At 44.7% G+C, this 14,984-nt stretch overlaps 1 protein-coding gene and 1 long non-coding RNA gene across 2 annotated transcripts in view; one reads left to right on the forward strand and one right to left on the reverse strand.

Moving 5' to 3' along the window:
• Positions 1–19: 19 nt before the first annotated feature.
• Positions 20–5,597, forward strand: LOC118501204. The gene is made up of 2 exons (XR_004903824.1): positions 20–149; positions 904–5,597. It is a non-coding gene; the product is annotated as an uncharacterized LOC118501204 (long non-coding RNA).
• Positions 5,598–10,297: 4,700 nt separating this feature from the next.
• The window catches only part of C6H11orf53 (chromosome 6 C11orf53 homolog), a 36,809-nt gene continuing 32,122 nt past the window's right edge, over positions 10,298–14,984 (reverse strand). Inside the window, exons 3-5 of the mRNA XM_036027568.1 lie at positions 14,313–14,355; positions 11,907–12,205; positions 10,298–10,699 (exon numbers count right to left, since the gene is read on the reverse strand). Of these exons, the coding sequence (XP_035883461.1) occupies positions 10,298–10,699; positions 11,907–12,205; positions 14,313–14,355 (744 nt within the window). The remainder of the gene's footprint in view (positions 10,700–11,906; positions 12,206–14,312; positions 14,356–14,984) is intronic.

The following is a 14,984-nucleotide window of genomic DNA, read 5'->3' on the forward strand; positions in this document are numbered from 1 at the left end:
TCGGGGGCCGGTGCGGCCAGCGGGGCCTGGTAGGAAAGCTCCGGCTGGCTGGGCCGGCCGTGCGCGCGCGCCGGACGGTCGGAGGGTCGGAAGGGAGCGAGCCTCAGCACGCCGGGAGCTGGGCAGCCCTGGGGCCTCGCTGAGCCGCAGTGAGTAGCTCCGGCCGGGCTGTTAGGTTAAGCCGGGCCTGGAGAATTTTCCGAGTCGGGAGTGGCCGTAGGAGCCTAGGGCGACTCAGACTCTGATAAGGATTTGGGAGTGAGCGCCACCACCACCGGGGTATTGTCGCGGGGAGGGGTCTGGCCTCTGCGGGGCCGCGCGACTGACCTCGGAGCCTGGCGACAGCGCCTCGCCTGGTCTTAGCGGAGACGCACTGCAGGAAGCCCCCTGGCCTAGCCTTAGGAGCTAGGGGGTCTCCTCAGGAAAGGGGGTTGCTCTATTTGTCGCCCAAACCCAGGGAATCCCATGCCTGTCCCGCAGAAAATGGGGGTCGCGTCTTCTCTGCGGTCTAGTCTCTTCCTGAGATTTTCTCGCTGGGTTCACGGCTCCGCGGGCTGCGGGCGCGGCTAGGGGTCCAAACCCGGACTGCCACAGTTCAGCGGCGTGCAACCCGAGAGCCCCGCTTGCGTCCTTGGCTCGCCGCGAGCCTCTAGCTCCCCCCCGCCGCGGCTTCTAGGCACGCAGAATCCGCGCCACGAAATTCCCGGGTCACAACTGTGGCAAAGTGGGAGGGTGGGTGGGGGGCCGGGGTAGGCAGACGACCTTAGCGTTCAACTCAGCACCTGGGCCTCTGCTCTGGGGAGCAGGCGCTGAGTGGGAGCGGCCACAGTGTGGCCTGTGCCTCCTCCGGATCCCCGGCACACCCTTGTATGCTCTGACTTTGTGCCTCTCTGTTCTATGCAGGAAAAGCTGTGGAAATACACCCATATCAAAATGCCCCTGGCCCGTGTGACCCTGCCCCAGGAGAAGCAGCCGAGTTACCCGACATGGTGGTCAGCAGAAGCTGGGTTCGTGGCTGGATGCTGCAGCTGCAAGGACTCAGCACTTCGGAGGGCTCCTGTACAAGGAGAGAAGCAGAGATGCAACATTTTTAAAGTTTCACAAAGCATCCAGCTGCATCCAGGTTCCTGGAGCAGGAGACAAACAGAATTAATGTTTTATACCTTCGGGTATAGGTTTGAGTTTTTTCCCCCTCATGCCAAGTATTTAAAACCTCTAGAAACCCATGATTTGACAATCAATGATTGCGCGGTACTTTCAATTTGAATATTCAAAGGCTTAACAAAATGGACTATCTTCTGCAGAAATCCTGCACACAGACACCCCATAGAGGGTCCAGAGAAACAGGGAGTGAGACCCCTTTAGGTCCTGACCCTTGCTTTTATTTTATTTTGAGCATTTTGCCCACCTTCCCACAAACAGAGCAGGAGTGCTCAAAGATGCTCTGTATTTCTGCCTCAAAGGCAGCTCCAGGAGCCCTGAAGGACTTAGGCTGCTCTTCATGACCACCTGAGCCAGCCTGGCTGGCCAGACTGATCCCCACATCCCCTATTTGTATTTTAGAGGGGTAAATCTTACTTTTTAAGCAGTGAACATGGCAGCCAGTAGGTATGACATGGCAAGTAGTCACTCTGGGCTCAGGTTGCAAGCCAGAGGCCTAGCAGAGGCCTTAGCTCTGCACCTCATCTCCTTCTGGCCCTGCCTGGCTACCAGCAGGCTTCCCTCCCTTTTCACCTGCTCTCTCTCTGGGGCCCAGACACGGGGGTTTCAGGAGAATGCCTGCTGGTTAAGATCCTTTGCTCTTCTGCAAGGTGCTGGGGACTGCCCATGGGGTCTTGCAGTTTGGAGATTTTCAGAGACTAGTAGTTTCTTCACTGTGAAGTTTCCTCTTCTCCCCCTTTTCTCCCTCTAGAGCATCCCTACTAGTTTGCTGCAGGAGCTTTTGTTGAGAAATAATATAATTGGCTCCTGCTCATTTGAGCTGAAAGGACATGGATGCACTCAAGCCTTCAGACTTTGGCAAGAGGTGTGGGGGGAGGTGTTCTAGGCCTGAGCCCCTCACCAATGACCTGGGGCTGTGTTGGGTCACAGCCCCAAAATGGAATTCCAAAAGTGGAATTGAGCCCCACAGGGCACCAGAAAAAACCTGAGTGACTTCAAATGTGTCTGATGCAGGGTGGAGCCTGAGACAATGAGGGAACAGGGCTGTCTGGAAATGACAAGACACCAGAGTCTGTGATGGGTAGGAATTGCTTGGCAGCTGAAGCCTTGTCTCTGGTGGAGGCGACCAGGGCTGAGAACCACCAAGGTGGCACCTGACAGTGGAGGGCAGGCCAGGGTGTGCTTGTCTCTAGCCTAGTTGGAATCTGTAACAGCTTCTGGAGCCTCTTTCTCCAAAGGCCCCTGAGCCTGTGCCCTGAGTTTCCCTGCTGGAAGTTAGACTTCAGACCAGACTCAGGAAGAGGGGAAGAACACCAGGTCAGAGGGTTCCAATTTCCTTTCTCCCTGCTCTGCCCTGCCTGGGCACTGACTGCTCCTTCTGCAGGAACAGTGAACAAAGCAGCATGGATTTGGATGGTGTCTTGTCCTACTAGCTTTTTCCACTGTTTCTTTTTTCTTTTGTCATTTACCTTTTTGTTTCACAATTGTTTTTTTGTTTTGCTTTTAAAAATCGTCCTCTTTTTTTTATTTGGCCTCTTTGATTATTTTTTCTGAGTTTCTTTTGGTCTGCCTTTCACTGCTTTCCTCCATTTCTTGTCTGCTTTGAGGGTTTTTTTCCCTTCCTTCCTGGCTCCCTGTGTGTGTGTCTCTTTGCCCCTGTTCTGAGGTGCTGCCTCACATTTTCAGGCTTAGTCTCCTTCCTAGCCTTTCCTTTCACATGAAGATGGACAGCGATGGCAGGAAGCCATAGTGTTCCCTTGGCAACATCACTGAAGTTGATGCTGATGTTGGCTGCCCTGTGGAGATGGCAGGTAGCGCTGGGTGAGAGGTGAGCTCCTTGGAAATCACGGGGTCTGTAGGGACAGTGAAGACCTCCCTGTCCTTCTGCCAGAAAACCTCTGCTTGAACCATGGCAGCAGTTTTGGGGGCTTGTGTATTGGCACCTGCTGCTGGGACAGGTATTCCAGTGCAGTTGCTGGCCTGCAACTTCAGACAACCGGGTTTCCTTAGACCTGAGCCCTATTTTGAGAAAGAAGTCCCATTTTTAGCCCAACATTAAGGACTTTTAGTTTCTGCTTTTCTATAACTGCAAAACCCCAGCTCAGGTATTCAGGAGCCAAACACCATGCTTTAGGGCATAAGGGAGAATCCTTTCTAAGTATATTCTGTGAATCCTCTTATTGATCTGCATGTGTTGTGAGGTCTGGAGCAGCCATGTCTGCCCCGGGACCCCATAGATGTGGATGTTTCAAACAAGAGGCTTTTTAAAAGTTGTCATTTACTGAATGTTGATTGGATGCCAGGCACCATATGGTATAGTCTTCTCATTTCACAAAAGGGGGAACAGGCACAGAGGGGTAAGCAACATGCCCAAGATTATTGACCCTTAAATGGTAGGATTGGGAACCAAACTTTGATACATCCTATGCTAAAGCCTTTCCTCTTAACTATCATTGCTGTCTTCCTGATCTTTTATAGCACAGGCTTTCAAACTTTTTCAACTTCAACCCACATAAGGAACTTACTTTGCATGTTCATGTACTATATCTATAATAATATCTACATATTTATAAAACAAACTTTTCATAAGACAGTGTACACCTGTGCATTTGAAGCACTCTGAAATTTTATATTGTATTCCATTTTTTCCATTTTATTCTATGAAAAATCTATGTTGCCTGGGAGTGACTAAGATAATTTAATGGCTCACTGATGCGCTGTGACTAGCAGTGGGGAAATACTGCCTATAGGATGTGCTGACGCACACGTCTCTGTTGTGCATGTGGGAGTGTTTAGGTTCACTGTTTTACTCTTCGGTCGTGTGAGGAGACTCAGATGGTGCAGCATACTAACTTGAGAGTATTCTGTAAACACAAGACATTAGAACCCAAAGAATAGGCTGCCTATTCTTTGTGGTAAGTACAGTTTGTGCTTCGCAGACTGGGAACTTCTTCCCTCTTGCTGTGGGCATTGCTACCTCTAGGGTGTCCTGATAAGCATTTTTGGGTCTTAATAAAAGGCTGCAAAATACTATGGGGTTTCAACAGCTTCAACAGATTCACTTGCTTAAAAATGTAACATAAGGTCCTGATGTTTGCATGTTGGAAGGGATCTTTAAGGTGCTGAGAAACTTGTCAACATCCCTGCTGGTGGTTGTCCAGCCTCAGGTTCTCTCCATTGCTTGCTGGGCTGCTGACCTACCGTAGATGAGGAAATGGGAGCTCACTATTGATCAGGCAGCCTGTTCTATGATTAGACTGCCTTGAATATAATCATTGATCAAGCAAAAAGCCAGTAAGGTGTTAATTGAGCACCACCTATGTACCAGGCATGGTATCAAGTACCAGGAATGCAAAGATAAGTAAGTCCTGCTTTCTGTCATCAACTGCTCTGTGAGTAACATGGGAAAACTGATTCCTACTGATTCTCCACTAGGGCCATTCATTCACTCACTCATTCATTCATTCATTCATTCAGAAAGCATATGTTCATTATCTACTTTGACCAGGCTGTGCTAAAGCTGAAGAAGTTATCATGCCCACCCCCCACCCAAAGCTTTTCTTTTTGAGGCTCCCCATCTTGAGTTTCTCTAGTTCTTCATATGTTACAGTTCTGCAGATATCTGGGCCACTGAGCTAAGAAACCCTTTAGTTTGTCATTGACCTTCATAAAGTCACTCAACATGCAGAACAATGAGAATAGAATACATTTCTTTTTAAAGTTTCAAATTAACTTTTTTAACTCAATTTTTGTCAGTCTTTTGTATGTAAATGATACTGCAGAGCACTATATTCTCCCCACAAAGGAGGAGATTTTATTAAACTTAGACATGATGAAAAGGCTTTCAATGTAAGGAAAAGGGGGAGTTTATTCTCTTCAAATTTGACTACAGCTCTAACCTCTATTAATGCAAACTTCTTTTGTCATTTTGACTTTGGGATACTGTTGCCCAACCTTGTGGGAAATGTCAAGTTCCAAAAACATGGAGGAAATTAGTAGTTACTGGGCCCAGAGTGATTGTTTGGTCCATATGAAAATGGCCAGGGAGACCTTTAGGTAGAGATTACTTAATGATTTGTGGTAAATCAGTCTCTTCCCATAAAACATATTCCAAGTCTTAACTTTCCCTTCAGAGGCTGCCATAGAGAATGAACCTTTGATAACTTTTGTTTTCATTAAGGGAAATATCACACAAGATGAATACCATCACAGATGAAAAGTTCATTTTCTTCTCAAAACATTTTTATTATGCAATATATGTCATAGAAAACATACCTAAAGATTACCATGATAAAAGCCTATGAATATTCAGATACAACACAGTTGATACACAGTTGAATTTCCTTTATGGCTAAGTTAATTTATTAAGCATTAAACTTTTGGTTTATTCCACTCAAGACCCTTGGTTAGGGCAAAGGTCAGTAGGGACATCTATCCATTTTCCTAATGCAATAGAGATAATTCTTAGGTATTATTTGTCAACATTTTTTTTTCCTTTTGGAACTTCTAAAATTTTTGCAGTTGTCTCCTCTTAGCTTGCAGTGTACCGACAATGAAACTGCATACTGCGAACCACACATCTTGTTTGCCAGGGATTGTGATTAGAGGACACTTCCACACCAAATGTCAAAGATAACATTGTATCAGCCTTTACAGAAGGATGTAATTATAGATTTTTTTCACTATTTAGTCTGATCTTTGGGGATTCTGTTTACTACTCTATTTTCGTATTTGTTTTAATCACACTGCAGATGATACCAAAAATTGGATAACCTTTATTTATAACACTTCTTTACACTATAACACACATGGATGCATAATGAATATATAAACATTTTTCTGTTCTGCTTCAAATATTCAGTAATTTTTAATTTTGGAGACATCTAAAAATACTTAATTAACTTTTTAAAATACATTACCACCAAAGACTGATACCCAATAGCGTTGGTGTGTGCAGGGTGTGGCTAATGTTAACCCCTCAATGTGGTGAGGAGGAGATGCCTCGGGGATCTCTCATCACCCACAAAGCCAGGGTCTCAGTAGTTATCAATCTTCATAGTTTAATTTTAGTTCAACCTAACAAAGATTTTCCTGAGCTTCTACGATATGCTGGGCACTGAGCCAGCTACTGGGGACACACCATGGAGCCATTCCCGACTCCTCCCCTTGATGAGTCATCGAAAGGATCACTCTCCATCCGTTAGCTCTCTGAGTCAATGGTTACTAGTCTGGTGTATAAGAGGAATGGTGTCATGTTGAATAGAGAGGATACTTCATAAAAAACCCAGTAATAGAACCTAAAGAAAATATAATTTGGGTGTGTGATTGGTAGAATCACTATAATGTAAAGTGACTTGAACCTGGGACATAAGTTGTTTTTTCAGTTTACTTTTTATTAAAATATAGTTGGCATACAATATTATATTAGTGTCAGGTGTACAACACAGTGATTCAACATTTATATATATTACAATGTGATCACCATGAATCAATCTAGTGCCCATCTGTCACTGTGCAAAGTTATTACAGTACTATCAACTGTTTTCTCCGGGCTGTACATTATATCCCCGAAGCTAATTTGTTTTATAACTGGAAGTTTGTACCTCCTATTCTCCTTCACCTTTTTCTTCCATCTTCTCCTACCCCCCACTCCGGTAACCATCAGTTTATTCCCTGTATGTATGAATCTGTTTCTGTTTTATTTTAGTTCCTTAAATATAACTAGTGCCTCACTTCTTATGAATGTATCATTTAGATTTACATATTGAATAGTGGGTCACAAAGCTACTAGTAAAACTTTTATATCCATTATGTATGTATGTTTGTAAATATGTATTTTACTATTGGGGCTAATAACTCTTTTTCCTTTGTGGAATTTCTTGTAGTGTGCTCTAGTGCCAAAGTAACAGAGTATTTCTTCCCCACTCCTTCCCCTGCCACCGCAGTGTCCTCGTATTGTTATTGACTGAGCTGTAGCAAGTCGTAATGCTCATTTAGGAGGATTTGTTAAATAGCAAGGTACAGATGTGGTTTTCTTCTCTCATTTTTAGGGTTTGTATAACATATAAAGAGACACAAACACTTTCAACTACTGCTGTAATGTCTGTTTCCGGTGATTTAGGGGAGGATTGTTTATATTGCAGCTTTTGCATAGGCAAACTTTGCTTTCAACTTCTTTTTGATATTATCATCTAGTAAGCTTTTTTAAGTATCTTGAACTTGACATCACTACCTCTGCTTAATCTTCCAGGACCAAAAAGAGATGCTGTTTTGAACATGAACTCTCTAATTTTCTCCAGTTTCCCCAGAAAAGCTGTGAGTGGGAGCACAGCAGGTTCTGGAAGGTGAGGGAGGGAAAATGCTCACTGTTCCTCAGGCTGGCATTGTGCACTGCTACAGACAGACGCAGTTAGCCCCTGGCATGCAGCAGGAAACAGAGAGCAGTCCATTGGGAAATGGCATAGGGAAATATGATTAACTTCCATGTCATAATTTTATGCTTGCTTTCACTTTTTAACAAAGTATTGTAAATTCCTAGAACAATAAAACAGAACTAAATTAGTGTATGCAATATAAAAACACACTGTCAAACTAAATATAATTCTTAAAAATCATTTACATGTGGAATTGTTAGAACCTCCCACTCCCCATCCCCATCCCCTTTAGGCTAGCTAACTTAAGTGGATTCTAGCTAGAATATAGGCCCATATAGGTCTCCCTTTTTATAAATTTATTTTGTCAAATATGATGAAAGGGCTTGGGTGCTCTAAGAAGAATGCAGATACTACTGGTTGCTGGGCACTACTTACCTGGCAGCCAATACATCCTCCAGTTGTGAAGGGATGAACATGATACATGAGAAGATAACAGAGAACTAAGAGAAGTGAGCTTGCCTACCATTTGGCATTATAATCAAACAAATGTTAAAATGATGTGGAGATATTCCTATGATTTACACAGCCATTCTTGTGTATGCTGCTTAGTAACAGGGGGATGAACAGATGACTACAATTATAAATCTTATACAACCAATCTAGAAAAATGACTTCGAGACCCTGATGAAGATCCCTAAATCTATAGAGAGGTCCAGGGCTCGCCTTTCTGATGCAGAAATTGCTGTCCAAGTGTGAGTGACCCTGGCTGACAGGTGGCTCTGCCAAGGATGCTGGGAACCAGGACTGAGGTCTCAGTGGACTGAAAGGGCAGCTCTCTCTCCCACAGTAGAATTTGCCCCCAATCTATTGAAGAGCAAATACTGAGCAAAGTAAGGATCAGGGAGTTGAAAGGAGGGCAGGAGGGAAGGAGCAGGGTAGGGCAGGGGCCCAGGAAAGCACGGCCCTGCAGCCCAGGACCACAGATGCCCCTAGATCTGCTCCTGCAGGCATGCTCCCCCAGGACAGCACTGAGAGGTGTGAGGTAGAGACAGTTGCTATATCCAGGCATTTTGGTGGTACTCCACACATCAGGGAGTGTGTTTGCTTAACCAGAAAATACTCTTGAAGACCTGGAGAAGGAGTAAGATCAATTATTCACTTCTAAGTGTTAATTAATGTCTTCCTTTGATTTTCTGGACTCCTGCCTCACTGAGGTAGAGCATGGGACACTGTCACAAGGGATGTGATGAAGGCTCTTGAGAGGCTTTGGGCAACCAAGTGGAAAATGAGAGGATTGGACCCCTAGGAGATGGAGGGGAAAGGCATTGGGTCAGGAGGGACCAGAGGGGTCAGAAAAATTCGAAAGGGAATAAAGGAAGGTGATAAGAAGATAATAGGAAGAGTGTGGGTGTAACCTGTGGGCTATGAACCACACATTGCAAAGTCAAAGTGTGTGCGAGGCATTCAGATTGCCTACAGGCGGGCACGCTGCTTGGTGGAAATTATGCTGGGAACTTAATTGACAAAGGAATCCACATCAAACTTGCATAAGAGAGATGACTGCCTCAGGTGTCAGTTTCTTCATTCAAACACAGGAAGAGCTGTGCAGTTCTGACCTATGAGCCATTACCAAGATCTCCCTTTAAATGGGAGAGGTTGTGTGTGATGCTCCTGGCCCACACCTGACAATATATCCTCCTCAAAGTCCCTTTGCTTCTTGGTGTTCTGTGTTTTGTTGTTCCTTGCCGACAGCTCAGTCCTGCTCTCTGTATTTTCTTTGTGATGCATTTTTCTTGTTTGATCATAGAATACCCATTTCACTAACCCACTCTGATTCCTGTAGGTGTATTCCATCAGAGAGACAACATGCAGCTAAATTTTGGCAACCATCGATCAACATAAGTTTTGGCCTTTACTGTGTTTTGGTCTGTATTGTTTTTTGCCTTAGCCTAATTTTTGGACATTCTGAGCTTTAGGGAAGAGTCAAAACCATATGTTTATGAAGCCATAGTGTCCTGACCTCATCCTATTTTAATGACAAGAAAGCATTCATATATGGTGACATATTTGTTACTGGGCGTTTACTAAGCTGCTGTAAGGAGAGAAATGTACATAAAGAACGCTTAATGCTTTACAGTCCTACGGTATATAATGGAGTAGTTTTAGTGCCCTAAACTACATTGTATCCTATGCATTCTCTTTACTAAAGAACATCCATAGTGACAGCTGGGTGGGGGAGTGGGTGGGGGGGGGGGTCCCTTTGCAAAGGGTCCCTTTGCAAAGTCCCTTTGCTCAGGGACTGAGCAAAGAAGGAAAAGGACTCACGGACACGGACAACAGGGGGGTCATTGTTGGGGGGAGGGGCATGTAAGGGGACTAAATGGTAATGGAAAATAATATAATAAAGATTAAATAAAAAATTAAACAGAAAAATCAGTATGTTTTATGAATCTGCATAAACTTTTAATGTAATTTAAGAAAAAAAATTAGTGCCAAAAATGATACTTCAAAGAATGCTGAAGATTCAGAATGCATTGGGTTACTAAATTTCCAAAAAGACCTCATTGTCAGGTTGTCTCGTTAGTATATGGTCCCTGACAACTTCGGGAATATGACAAATAAATTCCATTGTCCATTAACAAAGGGATGGCTTATCTTGACAACCTAGTTCTGAGTGAGATGCCACACCAAAACCCATCTGTGGCACATAGAACCCAAGTTAAGAAATAAAATAAAAGTGTAGAAGTTCTTTGGCTTGCCCCTCAGTAAGCTCTGCGGCATTCGTATGACCCCCACACCATGTTCCCATCTTCTTTGGTCCATGGTGAAGGGTCCTGAGGGGCAGAGGCATCTGCCCCCTCGTCTGGGGCGAGGGGCACTGCCTTGGGTGGTAGGTCATTGGACATTGCTGTGAAAGGGGCGAAGGGGTATGGGGGTGGGGTGGGGTACCCTGGTGTGTGATACAGATCCTCTAGTGCATGCAACGAGTAGGACTGAGCCCCAGCCACGGGGCCCCCCCAGCTTGAGTTCCTGTGTTGGGTGGTGCTGCCCGACTCCAGCTGGGAGAGGCAACTCATGCTGGGTGGCAAGGTCTGCAGGGCATCAGTGGGCACAGGGTCCAGCTGGCTGAGGCTATCCGGCACTGTCTGCTCCCACGAGTCTCTCTGAGGAGAATGGAAAGGTTACTGGGGTTAGTCAAGAGATGACACTCTGATGTGGACAGATTTTCTCCCTCACATGGGGTGCTGCTGGACTGAGGTCTCTGCCGTCTGAGGCCTCCGTACCAGTCAGCTTTTCCCTCTGGTGATTGACACCAGCAGTGAAGGTGTTAGCTCCCTTCTCACTCCAGAATTAGGTTCTCTGTATGTATTAGGATTCCTTTCCCCAGAAAACAACATTAAATGAGTGAAATGTGACAATAATAAAACAAACATTTATATAGCATTTTGACATTTACAATGCACTGTGTCTTGTATTCTTTTTGAACTTCACAATACTAGGTGTGCTGGAATGCCCTTTTCACAGTGGGGAATAGGCCAGTGACCCCTGGAGGGAATGGGCCTTGGAGTGGGCTGGGAAGACTGTGTGATCTGGAGATCAAAGCTGTGGGAATCTCATTGGCTTGGAGCTGGCAAGATTTGGGGTTCTACCTATGGCTGTGATACCTACTAGCTTCCTGATTGAGCACTTCACTTGGTTTACAGTAAAATGAGACTTTAGTAATGATATCCTGGGAAGTTGCAAGTAATAAATTACCAAAGACACATAGAAGCTCCTGACTGGAATAGATACTCAGTAATGTTAATCCCACCATGCCTCCACCCTCCTTTTGTCTAAAATTCTATCTTTGGAGAGATTCATTCCTTTGTGGTTGAAGGCTTTTTAGTTTTCTGGAAGGAGGATGTTAGTGTTCTTCAGATCTTCATGAATGGCTCTTTGGAAGGACTGAGAATGAACGAGGTTCTATTAGGGTAGAAGTGCTGTGGGGAGCAGAGGGGGATACAGTCCAACTTTGTCTGAGATTCAACTTCACGTCTCTTCCCTGTGCTGGAAGAATGGTGGGAGACCATCTGGTCCAATGAGCAGGGCATTAACCCAATGGATATAAATCCTGCCTTGTTAGTCATCCTGGCCCAAGTCCCTGGATCAACCCTCCTGCTGGTGTAGGTGGCACAGATCTCTGCAGGAGGCAAGCTCCTCTGGAGAGTATCCTGGCTGTCCTGGCGTCTCCAGGGCAGATGTAGAGCAGCCTCAGGGGTGTCCAGGGCCAGCCAGGCCTGCTTCAGCCTGGTTGCCAAGCGCTTGGGCTGGTGGGACTGCCTGAGCCCTCATCTTAGTGACTCCCTAACTGTGGAGTATATACACACTCACCAGCACAAAGTGTGTGGGGTCGCTGGGGAATGGGGGCGGCAGGAGTGGAGGCAGGGATGAGGCTCCCAACAGAGGGCCGGTGTTGGGCGTCAGGGCCGGTGGGCGGTGATCCCCATAGGGCTCTGTGAAGTACGAATCCAGGAGGGCGGCGTGGCTCTGCCCGGCAGAGGATTCACAGGGGAAGGGCTTTGCTACGCTGGAGGTGCAGAGGTCGTTTGCAAATTGTTTGGTGTTGTGGAAGTCGGAATCAGACAGGAAAGATCTTCTGACACCATAGTAACCTGACATGACCGGTGAACCTGCTGCCAAATGAAAAACAAACAAGCACATTTTTCCTCTTGGGAAAGTCAAGGCATCTCTGTTGCAACCGAATCCCTCCATCTATGGAATGATGTTCTTAACACATGCCTCACATCGAGGCTAACATTTAAGTAGATGAATGCCTTGAAAGTGTTGAATACTGCTGTGTTACTGCTTTATGTTTCAAGTTCACTCTGCCTTTGGGGATGATTTCACTTTAGGTGGTGCAATAACTTCAATCATTCATTCACTCAGCATACATTCACTGTGCACCTTCTCTGTGTCAGGCACCAGTGCTAGGGTGGGGTTGGGCTTAAAGAGATAAGTAAGCTGGTATTGACATTTTATCTGATGGAGCATCTTTCCCACTGCTTCTGAGCTCTGTCCTCGTATCCACAGGACCATTCACAAGAGGTTGCTTCTGGGCTTATTATCTGAGATTCAGTATCTCTAGATAAGGTGATACTATAACCTTACCCCAATTCTAGAGTCATATTGTATTCTTCTAATCCTCTGGATACTGACTGACTTCTAACATCGCGTCTGGCACCTAGCCTGCATGGCTTACTTGCTTTGAAATGATAGGGCTTCTGTGCAGGCAAGTTAGGGGAAGGACCGCAAAAAAATATTTCCTGGCTGAAGGGTCTCGTGTTATTTGCTGCCCTCTTGTGGCCATAGCCTGGACACTACAAGTTTGGGAAGAGAAGGCCTGGTACAGAAAGTTTCCCTTGCGCAAAACAGAAGAAGCTGAAATTGAGAAAAGTCGTATTTGAGGTAAGGCGGGTGAAATGGATTCAGAAGGGAAAAGATGTGTTTGCTGAAAACTTTCTGAGTCTGTAGTTCAGCTGTAGCAGGAAAGACATTATCATCTAGAACACGTTCAGGGGCATGGAGTCAAAGCCAGTAAAACAGTTTCCAGCTGGTGGTGGGTGCGGTCTCATTAGCTAAGACCCACACCTCCAGGCCCGAAAGGGCTAAACTGGGAGGAAGATGCAGATGCTTGACTTTCTTACCTCTCCCAACCACAGTGGACCATGCATCCAGAAGAAATCAAAAGCCCTTGTCAAAACTCACAGCACAATTCTACTTACTCTACTTTCATCTTAAAAGTGATAGACCCAAACTTCTAATCTGCTCATGAATTTGAAAGCTGCTCCTAGTGGTTTTATCATAAGCATATTTCCCTAGAAAAAATTGGAGCAAATGAAAATTAATATCAATACATATTGTTCTGTTTCACACCACAAATCTATATCCACAGGAGTGGTTAAGACTAAGAACAGAATTAAGACTACATAAACAAGGCTCCCAGGTCTTATGTCTGTGTTTCCAATTTCCGAATAAAAATAAGCACACAGAAAAATGCTCTGCTCTTTTAAGTATATAATTTCTTTCTCCTTAAAGACAAAAAGAATCACTGTAGATGGTAAGAGAAGCTACAGAAATGTTTCCTCTGTAAAAGGGAGCAGAATCCAGTGACAGTAAATGTGATCAGGAAACAAGGTAGAGACATCCAAGCATGCAGATCTTCTCCTGCTCTTATTCCTTTCCCTGATTCCTCTCTGAAGGTTGCTAAAATTACTGAGAAAGACTATGACACTTCTGAGTTTGGGATCTGGAAGGGATGTGTGTGTGCACATATGAGAGTGCCTACCTCTATTATCAAGAATGCCCCCATTTTGTCCCTATAGGACTGTTTAGTAAGACATACATATTGAAATGAATAAAAGACACTTAATTCAGTGCCTGGCACTTTGAGAGGGCACTCATTAAATGACAGTTTCCTCATCTGTCCACAGGTTTCTCTGTTTGTGTGCTAAAGCAGGTGCATAATCCATCAGACCGTGGTCCCAGAATTATAGATATTTTGAAATGGTATCAAGGGCCTAAATGCCATTCATTGCTTTTGCCCAATAAACTTCTGCTTGGCAAGTGATCAAAAAAGGCTGCCTTCAAAACAGAAGGAATTCTAAATTCGAGAATGACTGAATTAAAGGAGCAACATTTTCAATGTGCTGTAAGACAGTTACAGGAGAATGGAACCCCAAATGCCCTGTTTACACCCCACCGGGCATGAGCAAAGGCCCGTGGAGCCGAAGTGCTCACCTGGCATCTGGACGAGCGGAGACGGAGGGGAGCTGGCGCCGCCCTGGAAGGCAAAGACAGTGAGTGTTTCCTTTGTTAGCTGCACATTTGGATTAAAAATAGATCAGGAATATATTTTACAAGATTTATTTCCTGATACTTAAAAAAAGGTTATTTGGATGGTTAGAGTGGTGGGGGTCAGTTGAGAGTAGGAATGCAAGCACTGGAGAACAAAGTTTCACAAAGGACAAAGAGAAACCACAGTTTTAGATTCTAGTAAACATGTCATAAAGCACTGGCTAGATGAAATGGAGTAATTAATTCTTTGTTTTTCACTATTTGCATTAATGTGCATCATATATATATTAAGTATCTCTCTATCTGTCTGTCTATGTTTCTTGGCATTTGGCTTCAATATTGAATGGCCATTTTTTTACTACCTGCTTCCACGTAGAACTAAAATGCCACTAAGGGTTGGAACCTTATCTGTGACTTGTGTTCAGTGACCATATCAGAGTGTGGTTCATAGTAAACACAATAAAAATATGTGGAATAAACATATAATCCTCAAAGCCACAGTCTGGTGAGAATGGGAGGTTGGGGATGTTGTCAGTTGAATTCACTGTTCCAAAAGATATGCCAAAGTCTTTCTTAACCTTCAGTACCTATGAACATGACCTGATTTGGAAATAG

This window comes from Phyllostomus discolor, chromosome 6 (genome assembly GCF_004126475.2).
Source record: "Phyllostomus discolor isolate MPI-MPIP mPhyDis1 chromosome 6, mPhyDis1.pri.v3, whole genome shotgun sequence".
Taxonomy (NCBI): domain Eukaryota; kingdom Metazoa; phylum Chordata; class Mammalia; order Chiroptera; family Phyllostomidae; genus Phyllostomus; species Phyllostomus discolor.